The 21,031-nt window shown below is 42.3% G+C and overlaps 1 protein-coding gene across 1 annotated transcript in view; it reads left to right on the top strand.

Annotated features, from left to right (window-relative positions):
- Positions 1-21,031, top strand: part of LYPD8 (LY6/PLAUR domain containing 8) — a 37,900-nt gene that overhangs the window by 15,390 nt on the left and 1,479 nt on the right. Inside the window, exons 2-5 of the mRNA XM_024750705.1 lie at positions 16,085-16,185; positions 16,583-16,702; positions 18,512-18,667; positions 20,181-20,318. Coding sequence (XP_024606473.1) covers positions 16,085-16,185; positions 16,583-16,702; positions 18,512-18,667; positions 20,181-20,318 — 515 coding nt within the window. The remainder of the gene's footprint in view (positions 1-16,084; positions 16,186-16,582; positions 16,703-18,511; positions 18,668-20,180; positions 20,319-21,031) is intronic.

Genomic DNA, 21,031 nt, shown 5'->3' with positions numbered 1-21,031 from the left:
CTCTTCGATGTTTTTGCAAATGGTAAAGAAGCTGAAAAGGACTCAGTTCAAATTAAATTGTTATCTGCCCTGAAAGAATCACAGTCAGTCTTCACAATGAATGTATGTAGCATTTTATTCAGAAATGCTGGAGTCTCAACAATCTATGGGAGGAGGGTGTATGTGATTTTTCCTCCATGCAACCTAATGATTCACATAGCACTTCATCCCCAGTTCTGTGTAAATGCTTGTTGGCTGAATCAGGGCTGTCACCCTTTCTGTTGAATCACTGTGACTTGAGCCAAAATGGTGTTGTTTCTCTTTCTACAGCAGTTTAGTAAATTTGACAATCCTTACATGTAAGCACTACAGTCTAGGCTGCAAAGCACTTTCATAGACATGTTAAATTTATTTTATATCATGTAATGCATTATAGGCTGATTTCACTGTTATGAATATTTCCCCTTGGTGCTCACAAAAAGGCAAACAAACCTCAGGCTGGTCTGTAATGGAGAAGGGAGTTACCTTCATTTGCCTATTGATTGATTGACTGACTGATTGATTGTTACCTCAGAAGCATCAAAGCTAACTTTGAGTCAAAAAATAATTGGTGGTTGGGGGAAAGCAACCAGAAAATTTAAAAACAGCCTTGAATCACATGTCCACAAATTTAAGTTTACCATTCTTCTCTTATCTAAATCTCCATTTCATTTTGAGAAATAACAGTATTTGTATTTTTGGCTTTTACATTAAAATTTTTTTATTGAAATAGTTGGTAAACAATATTATATGTTACAGCTATACAATAAAGTGAGTCACAATTTTTAAAGGTTATACTCTGTTTCTAGTTATTATAAGACACTAGCTATACTCCCTGTATTGTACAGTATATCCTTGTATGCTTAATGTATTCCTTTTTAAAACATCTTTATTGGAGTATAATTGCTTTACTATCATGCGTAGTTTCTGCTATATAATAAAGTGAATCACCTGTATGTATACATATATCCCCATATCCCCTCCTTCTTGCTTCTCCCTCTCACTCTCCCTATCCCACCCCTCTAGGTGGACACAAGCACCGAGCTGACCTCCCTGTGCTATGCAGCTTCTTCCCACTATCTATCTGTTTTACATTTGGTCATGTATATATGTTCATGCCACTCTCTCACTTTGTCCAAGCTTACCCTCCCCGCTGCCTGTGTCCTCAAGTCCATTCTCTACATCTGCGTCTTTGTTCCTCTCCTGCCCCTAGGTGTTTCAGAACCATTTTTTTTCTTTTCTTTTTAGATTCCATATATATATGTGTTAGAATACTGTACTTGTTTTTCTCTTTCTGACTTACTTCACTCTGTATGACAGACTCTAGGTCCATCTACCTCACTATAAATAACTCAATTTCGTTTCTTTTTATGGCTGAGTATATTCCATTATATAAATGTGCCACATCTTCTTTATCCATTCGTCTGTCAATGGACACTTAGGTTGCTTCCAAGTCTTGGCCATTGTAAACAGAGGTGCAGTGAACATTGTGGGACAAGACTCTTTTTGAATTATAGTTTTCTCAGGATATATGCACAGTAGTGGGATTGTTGGGTCGTATGGTAGTTTTATTTTTAGTTTTTTAAGGAACCTCCACACTGTTCTCCATAGTGGCTCTATCAATTTATACTCACACCAACAGTGCAAGAGGGTTCCCTTTTCTCCAAACCCACTCCAGCATTTATTGTTTGTAGATTTTTTGATGATGGCTATTCTGACTGGTGTAAGGTGATACCTCATTGTAGTTTTGATTAGTATTTCTCTAATGCTTAGTGGTGTTGAGCACCCTTTCATGTGTTTGTTGGCAATCTGTAGATCTTCTTTGGAGAAATGTCTATTTAGGTCTTCTGCCCATTTTCGCACTGGGTTGTTTGTTTTTCTGATATTGAGTTGCATGTAAATTTTGTAGATTAATCCTTTGTCAGTTGCTTCTTTTAAAAATATTTTATTCCATTCTGAGGGTTTTCTTTTCATCTTGTTTATGGTTTCTTTTGCTGTGCAAAAACTTTTAAGTTTCATTAGGTCCCATTTGTATATTTTTGTTTTTATTTCCATTTCTCTAGGAGCTGGATCAAAAAGGATCTTGCTGTGATTTATGTCATAGAGTGTTCTGCCTATGTTTTCCTCTAAGAGATTTATAGTGTCTGACTTTACATTTAGGTCTTTAATCCATTTTGAGTTTATTTTTTTGTGTGGTGTTAGGGAGTGTTCTAGTTTCATTCTTTTACATATAGCTGTCCAGTTTTCCCAGCACCACTTATTGAAGAGGCTGTCTTTTCTCCGTTGTATATTCTTGCCTCCTTTATCAAAGATAAGGTGACCATATGAGCGAGGGTTTATTTCTGGGCTTTCTATCCTGTTCCATTGATCTGTTTTTGTGTCAGTACCATACTGTCTTGATTACTGTAGCTCTGTAGTATAGTCTGAAGTCAGGGAGCCTGATTCCTCCAGCTCCATTTTTCGTTCTCAAGATTGCTTTGGCTATTCGGGGTCTTTTGTGTTTCCATACAAATTGTGAAATTTTTTGTTGTAGTACTGTGAAAAATGCCATTGGTAGTTTGATATGGATTGCATTGAATCTGTAGATTGCTTTACTATAGTAGTATACTATAGTATAGTCATTTTCACAATGTTGCTTCTTCCAATCCAAGAACATGTTATATCTCTTCATCTGTTTGTATCATCTTTAATTTCTTTAATTTCTTTCATCAGTGTCTTATAGTTTTCTGCATACAGGTCTTTTGTCTCCTTAGGTAGGTAGGTTTATTCCTAGGTATTTTATTCTTTTTGTTTCATTGGTAAATGGGAGTGTTTCTTTAATTCTCTCTCAGATTTTTCCTCATTAGTGTATAGGAATGCAAGAGATTTCTGTGCCTTAAGTTTGTATTGTGCTACATTATGAAATTAATTGATTAGTCCTAGTAGTTTTCCAATAGCATCTTTAAGATTATTTATGGATAGTATCTTGTCATCTGCAAACAGTGACAGTTTTACTTCTGCTTTCCGACTTGGAATCTTTTTCTTTTCTGATTGCTGTGGCTAAAACTTCCAAAACTATGCTGAATAATAGTGGTGAGAGTGGGCAACCTTGTCTTGTTCCTGATCTTAGTGGAAATGGTTTCAGTTTTTCACCATTGAGAATGATGTTGGTTGTGAGTTTGTCATATATGGTCTTTTTTATGTTGAGTTTAGTTCTCTCTATGTCTACTTTCTGGAGGGTTTTTTTTTTTAAATCATAAATAGGTTTTGGATTTTGTCGAAAGCTTTTTCTGCATCTATTGAGATGATCATATGGTTTTTCTCCTTCAATTTGTTATTATGGTGTATCACATTGATTGAATTGTGTATATTGAAGAATCCTTGCATTCCTGGAATAAAACCCACTTGATCATGATGTATGATCCTTTTCATGTGCTGTTGGACTCTGTTTGCTAGTATTTTGTTGAGGATTTTTGCATCTATGTTCATCAGTGATATTAGCCTGTAGTTTTCTTTCTTTGTGACATCAGTGTCTGGTTTTGGTATCAGGATGATGGTGGCCTTGTAGAATGAGTTTGGGAGTATTCCTCCTTCTGCTGTATTTTGGAAGAGTTTGAGAAAGATAGGTGTTAGCTCTTCTCAAACTGTTGATAGAATTTGCCTGTGGAGCCATCTGGTCCTGGGCTTTTGTTTGTTGGAAGATTTTAAATCACAGTTTCAATTTCAGTGCTTGTGATTGGTCTGCTTACATTTTCTATTTTTTCCTGGCTCTGTCTCGGAAGGTTGTGCTTTTCTAAAATTTATCCATTTTTTCCAAGTTGTCCTTTTTATGGGCATATAGTTGCTTGCAGTAGTCTCTCATGACCCTTTGTATTTCTGCAGTGTCAGTTGTTACTTCTCCTTTTTCATTTCTAATTCTATTGATTTGAGTCTTCTCCCTTTTTTTCTTGATGAGTCTGGCTAATGGTTTATCAATTTTGTTTATCTTCTCAAAGAACAAGCTTTTAGTTTTATTGATCTTTGCTATCTTTTCCTTCATTTCTTTTTCATTTATTTCTGATATGATCTTTATGATTTCTTTCCTTTTGCTAACTTTGGGGTTTTTTTATTCTTCTTTCTCTAATTGCTTTAGGTGTAATGTTGGGTTGTTTATTGAGATGTTTCTTGTTTCTTGAGGTAGGATTGTACTGCTATAGACTTCCCTCTTAGAACTGCTTTGGCTGCATCCCATAGGTTTTGGGCTGTCGTGTTTTCTTTGTCATTTGTTTCTAGGTGTTTTTTGACTTCCTCTTTCATTTATTCAGTGATCTCTTGGTTATTTAACCGTTTATTGTTTAGCCTCTATGTATTTGTATATTTTTACAGATTTTTTTCATGTATTTGATATCTAGTCTCATAGTGTTGTGGTTGGAAAAGATACTTGACACAATTTCAATTTTCTTAAATATACTATGGCTTGATTTGTGATCCAAGATATGATCTATTCTGGAGAATGTTCCATGAGAACTTGAGAACAAAGTGTATTCTGTTGTTTTTGGATGGAATGTCCTATAAATAACAATTAACTCCATCTTGTTTAATGTGTCATTTAAAGCTTGTGTTTCCTTATTTGTTTTCATTTTGGATGATCTGTCCTTTGGTGAAAGTGGGGTGTTAAAGTCCCCTACTATTATTATGTTACTGTCAATTTCCCCTTTTATGGCTGTTAGCATTTGCCTTATGTATTGAGGTGGTCCTATGTTGGGTGCATAAATATTCATAATTGTTATATCTTCTTCTTGGATTGATCCCTTGATCATTATGTAGTGTCCTTCTTTGTCTCTTGTGTTAGTCCTTATTTTAAAGTCAATTTGTCTGATATGAGAATTGCTACTCCAGTGTTTTCTAATTTCCATTTGCATGGAATATCTTTTTCCATCCCCTCACTTTCAGTCTGTATGTATCCCTTGGTCTGAAGTGGATCTCTTATAGACAGCATATATACAGGTCTTGTTGTTGTATCCATTCAGCCAGTCTATGTCTTTTGGTTGGAGCATTTAATTCATTTACATTTAAGGTAATTATCGCTATGTATGTTCCTTTTACCATTTTCTTAATTATTTGGGGTTTGTTATTGTAGGTCTTTTCCTTCTCTTGTGCTTCCTGCCTAGAGAAGTTCCTTTAGCATTTGTTGTTAATTTGATTTGGTGGTGCTGAATTCTCTTCGCTTTTGCGTGTCTGTAAAAGTTTTAATTTCTCTTTTGAAAATGAATGATATCCTTGCTAGATAAAGTAATTTTGGTTGTAGGTTTTCCCTTTCATCAGTTTAAATATGTCCTGCCACACCGTTCTGGCTTGCAAAGTTTCTGTGAAAGATCAGTGTTAACCTTATGGGGATTCCCTTGTATGTTATTTGTTACCCTTCCCTTGCAGCTTTAATATTTTTTCTTTGTATTTAATTGTTGATAATTTGATTAATATGTGCCTTGGAGTGTTTCTCCTTGGATTTATCATGTATGGGGTTCTCTGAGCTTCCTGGACTTGATTGACTATTTCCTTTCCCATATTAGGGAAGTTTTCAACTATAATCTCTTCAAATATTTTCTCAGTCCCTTTCTTTTTCTTTTCTTTTTCTGGGACCCCTATAATTCAAATTTGGTGCATTTAATGTTGTTTTAGAGGTCTCTGAGGCTGTCCTCAATTCTTTTCATTCTTTATTCTGCTCTGCAGTCGTTTTTTCCACTATTTTGTCTTCCAGGTCACTTATCCATCCTTCTGCTTCAGTTACTCTGCTATTGCTTTCTTGTAGAGAATTTTTTATTTCATTTATTGTGTTGTTCATCATTGTTTGTTTGCCCTTTAGTTCTTCTAGGTCCTTGTTAAACACTTCTTGTATTTTCTCCATTCTATTTCCAAGATTTTGGATCATCTTTACTATTATTACTCTGAGTTCTTTTTCAGGTAGCCTGCCTGTTTCCTCTTCATTTGTTTGGTCTGGTGGGTTTTTACCTTGCTCCTTCATCTGCTATGTATTTCTCTGTCTTCTCATTTTGCTTCACTCACTGTGTTTGGGGTCTCCTTTTTGCAGTCTGAAGGTTTGTAGTTCCCATTGTTTTTGTTGCCTGTCCCCAGTGGCTAAGATTTGTTCAGTGGTTTTTGTAGGCTTCCGGGTGGAGGGGACTAGTGCCTGTGTTCTCGTGGATGAGGCTGCATCTTGCCTTTCTGGTGTGCAAAACCACATCCAGTGGTGTGTTTTGGGGTGTCTATGACCTTATTATGATTTTAGGCAGTGTCTCTGCTAATGGGTGGGGTTGTGTTCCTATCTTGCTAGTTATCTGGCATCTTCATGTATTCTTTAGGTACACATCTGTTCATAACCCTTATATCTTCCTGATGGATTGATACTTTTATCATTATAAAAGTCCCCATATATCTTCAGCAATACTTTTTCATTTTAAATCCTTTTTATCTGATATTAGTATAGCCACACTCCAACTTATGGTTGCTATTTGAATTATACATATATATATATACACACACACATATATATATACATATATATACACACATATATGTATATACAATTTCAGAGATTTTTTACATGGTTATATTTTTAATAATTCTCACCAGTTATGCTTATTCCATTGGGGAGGGGATCCACAGAGCTTCTAATGTTGCCTTTACTGAAGTGGAACCCAGTTTGTAAAATGTGAGGTTTCTTTGACCATGTTTTCTTTTGTCAAGGATTTTGTCTTTATTTTTCCCTTATGAACTTTTCAAATACATTTTAACTTATGAGATAGTTTTTTTTTTTTTAAGAATTTGGTTGCCTTTTTTTTTATTATTAATTTATTTGTTTATCTATTTATTTATTTATTTTTGCTGTGTTGGGTCTTCGTTTCTGTGCGAGAGCTTTCTCCAGTTGCGGCAAGCGGGGGCCACTCTTCATCGCGGTGCGCGGGCCTCTCACTGTCGCGGCCTCTCCCGTTGCGGAGCACAGGCTCCAGACGCGCAGGCTCAGTAGTTGTGGCTCACGGGCTTAGCCGCTCCGCGGCATATGGGATCCTCCCGGACCAGGGCACGAACCCGCGTCCCCTGCATTGGCAGGCAGACTCTCAACCACTGCGCCACCAGGGAAGCCCCATGAGATAGTTTTAAAAGGCTTTGTGTGATGGGTTTGCACATGGTCTGCACTAAGGTCAGGTTGCCCAATCTCAAGAACCATATTTGTACTCAGAAAAAGATTCAAATTCTGGGGACTGAAGCCTCAGACCAGTTGGTTCTGTTAAAATAATACAATTGAAACTAGACTGAATTCTGGACTTATCAGTGTCTTTCCTGGGGCACATATGAGGGAAGGACTTTGACCAAATTCACACAGCCTATGAAAACCAGAAATAGAAACCAGCCTTATATTCCATACTTCCTTATTGCCACCAGCGTCAGTATAGGCCTTTCACTGTGTCACCCTTTAAAAACTCATTTTTAATTTCTGAAATAGCATAGTATTCCCTATAGGAGTATGCCATTTGAATAAGTCCCAAAGGCATTTAAAGCTTGTCCCTGTACCAGTAAGCATATAGACGCAGCCTTGTAAGCAAGATGCAGGAAATAGCCTTATGTATTGTCTGTCTTCAGCTGCCCTTGTACTTGTTTTTTCTTCCTTTAAGCTTGCCAGTTCTTCTTGGCCCTTCACCATTCTAGCTTCTGACTTTAGGACAAACTGAATAAAAGAATGAATTGTCTGCCCCCCTGGTTTCCCAAGTAAATATTTGAAGCTGCCATAGATTTTCTAGATTTTATGTTGAAAAGTAACAAACAAAAACGGCACTACCATCTGTCATCAGAGTGATGAGAAAGTGGTTGTAACACCTCTCTGAAGCAGGGCAGTTTTGCTCACTGGTGGAGGTGCATTCAGTGACAGGTTGTTGGGTGCTGTAGACCGATACATCCAGAAGGAGCCTGAGTCAACTCACTTCTGTCTTGGGTCTCAAAGAGGAAGCAGAAGGAGGGAAGGAGGGTCCTGGATGATTCTTCTTTCTTCTGGGTCTACCTCTTCTCACTCCTCCCTGATTTATCTCCCTCTGTTTCCTATGAAGCCTCCAGTATTATCTCTGCTTTCCCTCCTTCCCACTGCCAGGGAAACTCAACTCCACTGCATCCCTAGAGACACAGAATCCCATCCCTTGTTCCCTTCTGGAATCTCACAAATGCTATCACCTGGGGCTCTGGCCAGCTGCTAATGGAGGCTGTCCTCTGTCCGGGGTTGTTGGTTCTGAAGAGAGGAAGAATGAGCTACGGAGTGGGGGAGGGGGTTAGCTGGGATCAGTTCAGACTCTTCAACAATGGGAAAATTGCAGGTTACCTCACTCATTGCCTAGAAAGCAAGATTGAGTCTTAATATTCTTCTCAAGACAATGTAATTCAGTCCTACATTAAGAAAGTATAGTCTCCCAGTCATCATGACTTTGACTCTGCTCCAAATGGACACAATAACCTTGACATGGTCTGTAAGGGATGTCTTGTTTCTGAGCCTGTGCTCACCTACCACATTCGTTAGGAATGATAAAACCAGTGACAAATTAATTGTTTCCCATTCTATTTCATGGATGAAGGGCAGGGAGTCACCATCCATTTTCTCCCAGGTAAGTATTACTAATTTTACCATTTTATGTAAGGAAATTGTGATTCATGGATAAAAGTTAACACCTGACTAGTAAATTGCAAAACTAGGTTTTGAACTCTCATTTTCTGTCAAAAATGCTGGTACTCTTTGCACTTCATCTAAGCTGTTTGTGAGAAGAGCCAACATAAAATGTTGAAATGAGCTCAGTAATGTGTGGATGTAACCTTGTGATTCTTCAATACACTGGTGTGCCTTTTTGCCAGTTCCTTCAGCAAGGCATGTTCTTCACTGAGGAACCTTTATTGCTCATGTTTTTTGTTCTGTTCTGGGAGACATCTACTCCCTCTTCCCTTGCCTGTTTCCTTCTCACCTCTTGGAGAGGTCTTCCCTCCTCAACCCTATTCTTTCCTAACTCAGTTACCATTTTGTTTCCATAACAAATCTTCAATTTGCAATTATCTTTGTCTATTTACTTAAAAAATGTTTCCTTGTTTGTTTGTAGTTGTTATTAGCTTAAAATTTTAGGGATGGCGAGGAACTCATATGTCTCATTAACTTTGTAACCACACTACCCAGTGTCTGGCATAGAGTAAATGCCCAAACACATATTTGTTGAATAAATGAGGACATTTAAGGTTCAATTGTCAGAGAAAGGATGGGGGGAAGGCAGCTGCCATTCTTTGTGTGTCAGCCATTATGTGAATGAGCAACCATGAACATCTCTGTCCCTTTGTTTTGATGGAGATACTGAGAATCCTAAACAGGTTACACAGCTCATAACTGGTGTAGACAGGTGTCAAACCAGGCCTGTCTGTTGTTTTTTTGTCCTTTCTCACCAACCCAGTGGAAGTTCACATTAGTAGATCAGGCAGACAAACTGGTTTTATAATGTCAGATGCAATATGTCTTTTTTTTTCTGACTTACTTCACTCTGTATGACAGACTCTAGGTCTATCCACCTCATTACAAATAGCTCAATTTCATTTCTTTTTATGGCTGAGTAATATTCCATTGTATATATGTGCCACAACTTCTTTATCCATTCATCCGATGATGGGCACTTAGGTTGTTTCCATCTCTGGGCTATTGTAAATAGAGCTGCAATGAACATTTTGGTACATGACTGTTAAAATATATTTAGAGCCTGGAGTTTTTTGAGAGATGGTCATATTGAAAATGTCCTGAGATGATTACTGATTTGGTCTTAGACATTGATTTGTTGCCTGCCACAAAGAAAGCCCAGGAAAACTGTCAGTGACTGAGTTGATGGTAATCATGGCAAAATTTCCTTGGACCAAATTTACAATAGCGTATACCCCGTGCAAAGAGCGCCATGTGTTCCCTCTTAATCTTTATGAAAAGTTGGATATTGTGGACGTCCCTTTTCTCTCAGGTGAGGAAACTGAGACTCAGAGAACATGCAACCAATGGTACAGGCTCCATCGATTTGTAGGTGACAGCAGCGTGCTCTGAGGTCGGGCCCCACCTTAACCCCTGCCCTATGTGACCTGGTGTGTCCCCCTAGGCTGTGGTGTCACTGGTGCAAACTCTAGGAGCAGTAACTGTAATGGGAGTAATCATTTTTTGGAGCCCCTACAACATGATGGATGTATACTAAGTGTCTGTCCAAGGGATCTCCTTTAACTCTCAGAATTACTCTTAAGGAGTGAGTGGTAATGCTTTTCCCATTTGACAAAAGGGTAACTCAAGACTCAGAGGCTTACCACCTTACACAGAGCATGGACTATCTCTCAGGTCATACACATTTCTCCTGCATGGTGCCTGCAATTAGGGACAGCAATTTCATTATTTTTAGCCTGTTCTCACATTTCCAAGGTGGAGGAACAAGCCAGTCAATGAAAGCTCCCAGAAGCAAACATAGATGGAGAGCAGATGAAGCAGGGGTGGAGGTTCTCGACTGAACCCTTTGCTTAGCTCTCGGCTTGGACACCTGTTGGAGTTCCTGCTCTGGCCATCCTGCCCTGATCCTGCACATCTCTGCATGTTTATTCCAAAACAGAGTGGACTCTTCTAAGAACTCACCTCAAAGCTTTGTCTGCTAATGATCGAGGGAAATGGGAGAAGCCCATTTCCCACAGTGGTTCTGGTTCACACCCTAGGATAACTCTCCAGGATCCAAGTGAGTCTCAGATTGCCCCACAGAGTGGTCATAAGGACAGTCAGCCTTGTCCTTTTCTAAGGGGATAATGGAGCCAGGGTGACTGAGGTGTGCCCACTGTCCTTAGTTTAAGAGCAAAAGTTGGGATGTGTGTTGAGACCCTGTCTCTCTTGGGTCCCTGGACTTCTTGGCTAGTCAGGAGGGTTTGCTTTAGCGGGGTGTCTTCTTATAATACCTTGTGACTGACCCCAGCCCTTGGACCCTGATAGCCCCGCAGTGATGACAGAGAGGTGACCCTGGAACAGGGAGGAGGAGAGCTGGGTAGATGTTCTCAACTCTATGGGCAGAGGCTGATCCCACATAAGCTGTGTTGGCCCTGGTATCTGAAGACCTGGAAGAGAGGCCTCTCTGTGGCTCAGTCTCCTCATCTGTCAAAGGAATAATGATACCCATCTTGCCCAGGGCCTTGGGAGGGGCAGACCCAGGCCTGCTGCGAGTGGTCATGCACAGCCCAGCTCAGGGATTGCCATTGCATCACACAAGATCAAATGCCCCCATGGCATTACTGTTAGATGACACTGGAAAAAACACAATGGAACAGGGTAAGGATTCCAGGATGAAATAATCAGCAGGTGTTTCTTCAGTCTGTTGTTCTCTTTCTAGAGACGGGAAGCTCAGGACCAGCAAGCCAGGTTAGTAAGTAACTTACGGGACATGAGGAGCAAAGTCTGTATTCAGACCCAGACCTTCCGAAAAGAATTAACATTGATCAGATTGATTTTCCTGTCTGTCCTTGGCTAGACACTGGAGCACAACACCCCCCCACCCCACCCCCCTCCACACACACCCAGGGCTGTTATCTCAAAGGCAGCATATGTGGGCTCTTCAACTCCTCTATCCTCAGACCCTCCCATTGGCTGCTCCTGCTCTCACTTCCCCCACTGGGCCCTGCCAGCTGGCTATGGTGAAGATTGAATAGGATTCTGTTAGGGAGAGAGCTACCTTTGTTTTGGAAATTGCTGTTGTAGTCAGACTGATGACGGAAGAGGAAGAAAGGAGAAAACAAGAGATGGCCAGAGGCCCTGCTTATAGAAATGACCCAAATTTTGCCTTCTCCATGAGACCAATGCAGACCTCTCTATTTAAAATTGAATCATGTGCCCCCTTTTCCCCCAGTATGGTTGATACCTCACCTTTGCTCTTCTCTGTCTCCTTGCCAGAGCAGTCACCACATTCTAATCTACCCTGTAATTTGCTTACTTATCACTTTGTTTATGTCATGTCTCCCCCTCTAGACTACACTCCAGGAAGGCAAAGTCTCTGTCTCTTTGCTCAAATACCTCCCAAATGCCTGGAGTGGGACTGATGCATGGTGGGTCCTCCAAAAATATTGAATAAATGCATGAGTTTGGGGAAAGAGGGAGAGCTGAGCCACAGACCAGCACAGAGTTAGCAGCAATGAACAAGGAGTATTTTCAAGAGCAGGGATCTCTAAGGTTTAACTGTAGGCTGGAGGTGTTGGTGTGATGCGTACCCCCAACCCCTGAATCCTCAGTTCCCCACCCATCCCGTGCGTGTGATGTGTGTGTAAGAGTGTGTATGAGTGTGTGCATGTGCCTGCGTGTGTGTGAGTGAGTGTGAATATCTGAAGTGGCAGGAACAGCAGGAGAGAAGGGAACTCAAATCCACATTCAAAGCCAGGAGCACACACAGTGCAATGTGAGGGCGGGGCTGGGAGAATCCTGGGCTGACCTGAGCTCTCACCAACAATGGCTGCCCAGACAGCACTGCCAGACAAACTGCCTGGGGTGTTGGAAGCTGCAGCAGCTGTAGCTGTAGGCCCCTCACTGAGGTGCATAGGGCATCCTGCAGGCAGGGACTTTGTGGTCCCTCTACCCTGTAAGGTTACCCAGTGAGTTTATCCTCGTCTTGTCTGTAGGACCCTGAGACTTAGTGAAGTTCAAACACTTTCCCAAGGGTACCTGAGACCCTTTCCTGAGCCACACAAACCCCATGTAACCTGATTCTGAGTTCTGACCCTGTCCCAGCTGTGTAACCTTGGGCAAATCTGTTATGTTTCTCTTACGTGCCTTGGTTTCCTCAGCTGTAAATGGGCTAATCAAGGTGACAGCTTTACCAGGTTGGGATAAGGGGATGCTTGTGACACATTAACCGGTCATAGAATCCATCTGGTGGGTGACAGCCAACATGAGACAGTGCCAGGGACACACCTTGCTCTCTTGCACATTTTGCCAAAGGCAGGCCTTGACCCAAGTTTCTCCCAATTCCTGGAGGCTTCAGAGAGTTGACCAACATCATAGCTGCCTAGGATTAAGCCACCTACCTATGTCCCTAGGGTTGGGCAGGGCCCAGTCTGGCCCAGAAGCCCCTCCCTGTAGGCAGCTGTGCTTTCTGACGGTGCAACCACCTGCTATATAAGAGCCCTCACACACGTTCTCCAACCTTCTGCCAGGATCCACCTTCTTCGGGGCAATCTCTGGGCCAGACAGAGAAGGTAAGGGCCTGGGGCTGGGCTGTGAGACAGGACCCAGCCTGGGAGAAGCTGAAAGCAGGGGAAGGGCATTCAGCGCTGGCCAGGGTCCAGGGCATTCTCCTGGCATTCTCTTGCTCCTCCAGCAGTGCCCGGGAAGGGGAAGGCTGGAGTGGAGAGGTGCTGGGGTTTGCTCTGTGTGTGTGTGCGTGTGCGTGTGCGTGTGTGTGTGTGTGTGTGTGTGTGTGTGGTGCTGCATCCTTCTCACAGCTTCTGTGAGCTCTTGCTCCTCTGTGTAAGATAAGAACAATTGAGGTAAGACCCTCTCAAACAGCTGAAAATGTCCAACAATAGGATGAATAGGAAGGACTTTGCAAAGGGATGTACAGATGTACTTGGTCTCATTTTCCCTATGGGGCCCCTGCCCTGACCCCCAGCTCACTGGCTCCTCTCTTCTGCAGAGGTGGTACACAGGGCCCTGGGTCCCACCACCTCCAAGATCTGCCTCTTCTGCTACATGTCCCTAGGTAGGGTCCTGACCTCTCTGGGCTTCCATTATTTCCCTCTGAAAATGAGGCTGATCATCAGGTCTGAGGTGGTTTGTGCACTTAATTGATGTGGCTGCTGTGGACTCTTTACCCTCCTTTCTTGCCCTCCCATCTCCTCTTCCTTTGCACCTACAAGGCTTGAGAGGCCCTTCCCAGGAGGCCCAACCCCTGAACCTCTCTCTCTACTGGGGCTCTGGGCCTGGAGTGGTGATTGGGCATTGGGGGTTGCAGGGTGCAATGCACAGAACACCTGCCACAAGCTTCAAACCAAGCATACTTAATTTTTCTCCTAGGATCTCTAAATATTGGGGCCATTAGATAATTGATGGGCTGTCTGTCTCCCTCCATTGGGGCTAATTTCTCTTTCTTTTCACCGACTCTTAATCAGTTAACTAGGGGATCATAGTGTTTGTTTGTTTGTGTGTGTATGTGTGTGTGTGTGGTGTGTATGTATGTGTGTGTGTGGTGTAGTGTGTATGTGGGGGAGCATGTGTATGTGGTGTGGTGAGGTGAGATGCAGGCGGTGGCCTGCAACGCCCTAATGAAAGTCAGTTGCTCCTTAGTAAGTGGCAGCTATTATGGTACAACTCGGCTTTGGACCTGGAAGGACCCTGAATGGAGTCCCACTTTTCGTCTTACAAGCTGGGTGAGCTTGGGCAGCTTCCATTATCCCTCCGTCTGCAGTTTTCTCAGCTGTGGAGTGGGCAAAAATCTTTACAGCAGCACTGTGCCCTGGGACTTGTTCCATACTTGCACTGACCAATACAGCAGCCACCAGCCACATGTGGCCACTGAGCACTGGAGCATGGCTGGTGACTGAGAAACAGTATCTTTCCCTTTTCTTCCTTCAATGAATCCAAAGGTAAGTAGCCACATGTAGCTCCTGGTAACTATTCATAGTATAAATGAGCTAACGATGAATAAGGGCTCAGTGCAGAGCCAGACATTTCCCTTCCATGCTGTTTGATACACGGGCAAATTAAAATTCTAGGAGCTCTGATTCAAGATCTTATGTTTTTTAGTTGAAATATAGTTGATTTACAGTGTTGTGCCCATCTCTGCTGTACAGCAAAGTGACTCAGTTATACACATAGACATTTGTTTTTAAAAAAAATTCTTTTCACTTTGTCCCAGCTGGCATGGACTTATACATACAACCAAATGTAAAATAGATAGCTAGTGGGAAGCAGCCACATAGCACAGGGAGATCAGCTCGGTGGTTTGTGACCACCTGGAGGGGTGGGATGGGGAGGGTGGGAGGGAGGGAGACGCAAGAGGGAGGAGATATGGGGATGTATGGATATGTATAGCTGATTCACTTTGTTATACAGCAGAAACTAACACACCATTGTAAAGCAATTATACTCCAATAAAGATGTTAAAAAATATTCTTTTCCATTATGGTTTATCACAGGATATTTGAATATAGTTCCCTGTGCTATACAGTAGGAGCTTGTTGTCTATCCATCCTATATATAAGAGTGTACATCTGCTAACCCCAAACTCCCAGGATCTTAATAAATACAGCTAAACCTTAGCTATTAGATGACTTTCATGTGCAGAGAGATTGATGACAGGCCAGTCAGAAGTGTGCTGGGGCTTCTGATTGAGCTCTGTAGGTTGAGCGTGTCCAGGTCTGGGGCTTTGGGGGTCATGTGTGTTAGAGTCAGTGTGGTTAGAGGGCTGGGCCGAATGCAGCTCTAACCCCTCCCAGGAGTGCAACCTTGACTTTGAGTGCTTTACTTAACCTCTCTGGGGCTTGATTTCCCCTTTGAAATAAGGTGATGCTAAAAATAGTACCTGCCTGCTGGATGGAGGAATTACATGAATCAATGCACATAAGTGCTTGGAACAAGAGTAAGTGCTCAATATGTGCCTGCTTGTTGGAGTGGCGATGGCAGAGACAGAGCTCCTATGTGCATTCTGTGAATGTGGCAAGATACCACCTACAGGATGGACATTAAGCCCTGGGACATGAGAGCCCAGCCTTCTTCTTGGTCTCCCATCCTCAGTGGGGTTGGCAGTCATCTTTCTGCCCATTTTGTACCCATGGTGGCTCTGTAGGAAATGCCCTGGGCTGTGTTTTGTACTTGTGTGTGGATGCCTTTGCAGGCATCTAGGATTGGGAAAACCCGACTTTTGTGGGTATAAGGGCAGGGTGGAATCTACATCTTGGCTCCGTGCTCCCAGCTGAGACTGCTGATTCCGTCTGTCACAAGGATGGGCTGGGTCTGTTGAAGTTTGATTGCAATCCTAGGGAATATCACTCCCCAGCAGCCTTCTGATTCCCCAGACTGCCCTCTTTGTATCTCTTCTGGCTTAAGGCTCCGCGGCCACAGTCCTCATCCTCAACGACATATGTCCAGCGCCATGAAGGGCTTCCTCTTTGCTGGTATCATCGTCATGCTCACGGTTGCAGCTGTAGGTGAGAGAAACCACATGGCCCCCTTTTGGAATGAAGACCCCTTTTTCCACCTCACCACGGTCTTCTCACTCTTGGTGCCCTGGGATCCCCTCATGTGACCTCTCATGTCAAGGTGTGGGCAGTGGAGGCTATGAGACCTCTCTGTGCACACTGCCCTCTGTGGTACCACTCAGTGTTGTGGGTCAAGGTTGGGTCTTCCCACTGGGGAATGGTGGACAGTGGGGATAAACTTAATGGGGGTGGCTCCACCTCACAGCTTAAGGTTTGGGGGACCCCAGAGGGAAGGGATGCCATCTTGGCTATTCTCTTACCCTGAGGTGAGTGCAGTGCTTTGGCCAGAGCACACTCTATAAATGTCTCCTGAATGTTGACGATGCCGAACATCTTGTCTTCCCAGAATCCTTGAGTTGTGTGCGGTGTAATTCGTTGACAGACCCCTGTGTTGACAGAAATGCCGCTGAGTGTCCCGCAAATGCCAGTATCAGCTGTACCACTTTCTTGACGAACTTTTCTCTAGGTGAGCCTGGGGAATGCTCATCATTCCCATTTCTGGAAATTGCACAGGGCAGGTGCTGGAGGGGCTGGCCAGGAAAGCAAGGCTAAGGCTGGGCTGTGCAAGGAGAGAGGGGGTCACAAAGGCGCCTCTCAGGAGGAGCCGCATGCAGGAGTTAGTAACAGTGGTAGAGCCAAGCAAGCAGACAAAAGCCCTGTGGCTCCTTGGAATTGCGGCACCTGACTCAGACTTCATGCTAGACCTGTATTAGTGAACGTGAGAAGCAGGGGCAGCTCTTCGCTAAATTACAAAGCAGGCAGTTTGCTCTAGGTGTTTTCATTTTTCCATTTTCTGCCCCCCTTTCCCTCTTCTCAGTGTTCCTTCCTGTTCCAGATCCAACATGTTTTCACTCAGACTTCCTTCTAGGGTGTCCTGCTGGCGTGATTGTTACCTCTCTCTCAGAGCATTTTGACTTATTTTAAACTTTTTATTATGGACATTTCAAACACACACAGAAGCAGGTAGAAGACTATAATGAACTCCTATGTAACCACCATCCTGTGTCAACAACTAACATTTTGCTATTTTTTCCCCATAGCATTTTATTTTTTTAATTTTTATTGAAATATAGTTGATTTACAATGATGTGTTAGTTTCAGGTGTACAGGAAAGTGATTCACACAGACACACATATATATGAATTCTTTTCCATTTTAGGAAAATGGATTCTTTTCCATTATAGGTTATTACAAGATATTGAGTATGTTCCCTGTGCTATACAGTAGGTTCTTGTTGGTTATTTATTTTATATACAGTAGTGTGTATATTTTAATCCCAAACTCCTAATTTACCCTCTCTCCATAATATTTTAAAGCAACCCTAGATAGCATGTTACTTCCCCTATAAACACTTCACTATTCATCTCTGATAAGAACTTTTTCCCCCTTTTTATATAACTACAATACAATTATCACACCTAAGAAAATTAGCTATAATTTAAAAATTTCTTGTAATACCCAGGCCACCTTCAAAATGTTCCAAGTGTTTCAAAGATGTATTCTAGTAGATGCCTTGGAATTTGGATCCAAACAAAATCCTCACATTGCATTTTGCTGTTAGGTCTATTGTGTCTAATTTGTTTAATAATAACTAATATCACTTTCTTTGCTCAATCCCATTGATTTGTTGGAGAAATGGGGCCATTTATCCTGTAGCTGTCTTATATTCTGGCTTTGTTTGAGTGCTTCTTTGTAATGTCATTTCACTTGTTCCCCTACTCCTGGTCTTTCCTGTAAACTGCACTCATGCTGTTCAGTACAACTTTCTTCAGTGATGTTAATGTCTATGTCAATGCTGTCCTATGTGGTAGCCACATGTAGCTATTGGTCACTTGAAATATGGTTAGTGTGACTGAGGACTGATTTGTAGGTGGCCACATAGAGCTAGGGCTACCATATTGGATAGCTCTGGTCTAGAAGCTTGATTAACTTCAGGTTCAACATCGTGTTGCACATAGACCCGTCACATCTACTAGTCTAAATTTAGATGTTCAGTGGGCTCTGGGTGTGTCAACCTGAACCACCCACTTCTAAGCTCCCCATCAGCCTTTCACCTGGAATTTAAGCTGCTTCTCTGATAATCTCTTGCTAAACAAAGGAACTACCTCACGGAGAAGGATTTTTCTTTTTGCAGGAAACCCTCTCCAGTGTCCCCCAAACTGCATTGAGCTGAGGGTGTGTTTTCTGCCCTTGCCTAAAGCAGTTGCTCTTCAGGACCTTTGCCCTCCCTGAACACTGTACCCAGGACTGACAGTCTGTGTTTGCCTTTGTGTAGGAGAAAACATCACATTGTATGAGGATAAGGCCTGCTCTGCGGATAATTGCAGCGTGGCTGAGACCTTCACAGTCCACGTATCTGCTAATGAAACCTTCCATTTTGCAAGCCAGTGTTGCCAAGGAAAGGCGTGCAATGACACCAATGACACCATAGGTGGGTGCTGGCCACATCCTTCCTCTGTCCTCCCTGCTCCGTCCCTTCCTGCACTACCTATGGTTCTCACTCTTGGGTGGACATCTTAAGTCTAGGCACTTCAGTGAATATTTGGGTAACATTAACTGCTGACATACAAACAAATGAGGAAAACCAGCGCTACTACCATGCTTTCCCCTTTCTCAGTAAAGACAGAAATCACAGCGCTCCGAGATGTGGGGGAGGGTACTAGATGCTCATTAGTAGCTTTCAAATGGTGTGGCCTCAGGACCTCTTTCAAGACTCTAAGTCTTAAAAATCATTGAGGACTCCAAATAACGTTTGTTTCTGTGGACTATATCTATCAATATTAACTGTATTAAAAATAAGGCTAAGAAATTTCAAAAATATTTATTAGTTCACTAAAAAATAATAAAACTCATTACATGTTACCATTAATAACATTTGTTTTTACATAGAAATAACTATTTTCCAAAACAAAAAATATTTAGTGGGAAGAATAGCATTGCTCCATGTTTTCTCAAAGCTCCTTAATTTCTGGTTTAATAGAATACAGCTGGGTTCTCAGATTTGCTTGTTCTCTTAGTCTGTTGCAATCTCACATGTCATGTAGCCTCTGGAAAACTCCGTTGTATTTTCATGAGAGAAAGAGAGTAAAAGAAGCAAAGAACATCTTAGTATTACCATGAAAATGATTTTGACCTAGTGGACTCCCTGAAAGGGTCACAGGGATCCCCAGGAGTCCCTGGACCACCATTTGAGAACTGTTGGCTTAGATCAAAGCCTTCTTTTTTTTTTTTTGCGGTACGCGGGCCTCTCACTGTTGTGGCCTCTCCCGTTGCGGAGCACAGGCTCCGGACGCGCAGGCTCAGCGGCCATGGCTCACGGGCCCAGCCGCTCCGCGGCATGTGGGATCTTCCCGGACCGGGGCACGAACCCGTGTCCCCTGCATCGGCAGGCGGACTCTCAACCACTGCGCCACCAGGGAAAAAAGCCTTCTTTTTGAAGAGGAGAAAATGTGGCCATAGTCATAGAGCATGGTTCATTTATAGCAGAGCTGAGTCTCAGTGTAATATTTTTTTTTTTTTATCCAAGCCACGTTGTTAAATCATGGCCTGTGTTCATTTGTTCAGAGCTAGATTTAGTAATAGTCACACACCTGTTGGCTAATGTTCAGAATAGCTGGCTACCGATGACATTAGCTATAGGTTGGTTTTAGCTCAAAATCTTACCTTTCCCTCCTCATCCCAACACCCTCACTGACCACAGTTCTTGAAGACTGGATGGCCTGTAAGGGCAGGTCTGTGAGGTTGTGTGCTGTAAATATTTTGGTGGGACATGGGATGGGATGACTGGTATTTTTATGGCAGAATCTGAGATTCCTGAGCATACAGAGAGACCCTGAGAGGTCTCTCTGGCTAGCGTCTTTGTCTGCCTTTCCCCTTCCACCCAAGGCAGTACCGTGATATTTGTGATAACACTGTTCTGAGTTAATGACCCTTACTCTACCCAGATCCCCCACAGGAAGAGGTGTCCAGCAACACAGAGTGCCTTGCATGTCATGGATCTAGTGAAACTTCCTGTACTGAGACAACCCGGAAATGTTATAAAGAAGAAAGGTGTGTCAATCTAATCGCAGAATTTAAGAATGGTATGCCATTTCCTTTTTATGGGACTTGAGTTTAAAACATGTCATGCCTTGGATCATAAATTCTGGATTAACAAAAAAGGCCTGGAGGAGGTTAGTAAGAAGAGGGAATAACATCAGGATGCCTTTGAGATAGTGAGGCTGTTAATGTAGCTTTGAGCTGGTTGCTATTTCTGCCACTTCAGTCCAGAGTTCATTCCTCCTGGGCTGTCGGTCTCTTGAACCCTGTTCTCTTACGGCTTGTAATCAAGCCAGGCTCATTTAAGGGCATCACGTCACTCCTGGCATTTATTTCTTTACTAGGGTGAGATGTTCTGTAGGTATGGGTGGGTCTGACTTTTATTTCCTTTTATATGTACCCTTCCCTTCTCTGCATGTCACTGAGAGGTATTGGATTATGACAGCTTGGGTCACCTGGAAGGAAGAGTCAAACGGGGCTTTAATATCCAACTAATTGAAAAAAGAACAACAACGACAACAAATAAAAAAGAAATCTATTTAACATTTTAGCCACGATCTATTCCCCTGTGGTGGTGGCGTACAACCAATACAGCATTTCATACTTAAAAAAAAGTCATTGTAAACTTGAAAATAAACAATACTGGTGATTTCTCTCAAAATAAAATCCAACCAACTGTTCTCTTCTACAAAAGTAATTTGATATTAACCATTATGAGATACAAATTAACCATCATACAATATAAAACCAATAAATA

The sequence above is a fragment of the Neophocaena asiaeorientalis genome, unplaced genomic scaffold, assembly GCF_003031525.2.
Source record: "Neophocaena asiaeorientalis asiaeorientalis breed wild unplaced genomic scaffold, Neophocaena_asiaeorientalis_V1.1 scaffold742, whole genome shotgun sequence".
Taxonomy (NCBI): Eukaryota; Metazoa; Chordata; class Mammalia; order Artiodactyla; family Phocoenidae; genus Neophocaena; species Neophocaena asiaeorientalis.
This window is presented reverse-complemented; position numbering and strand designations above follow the sequence as displayed.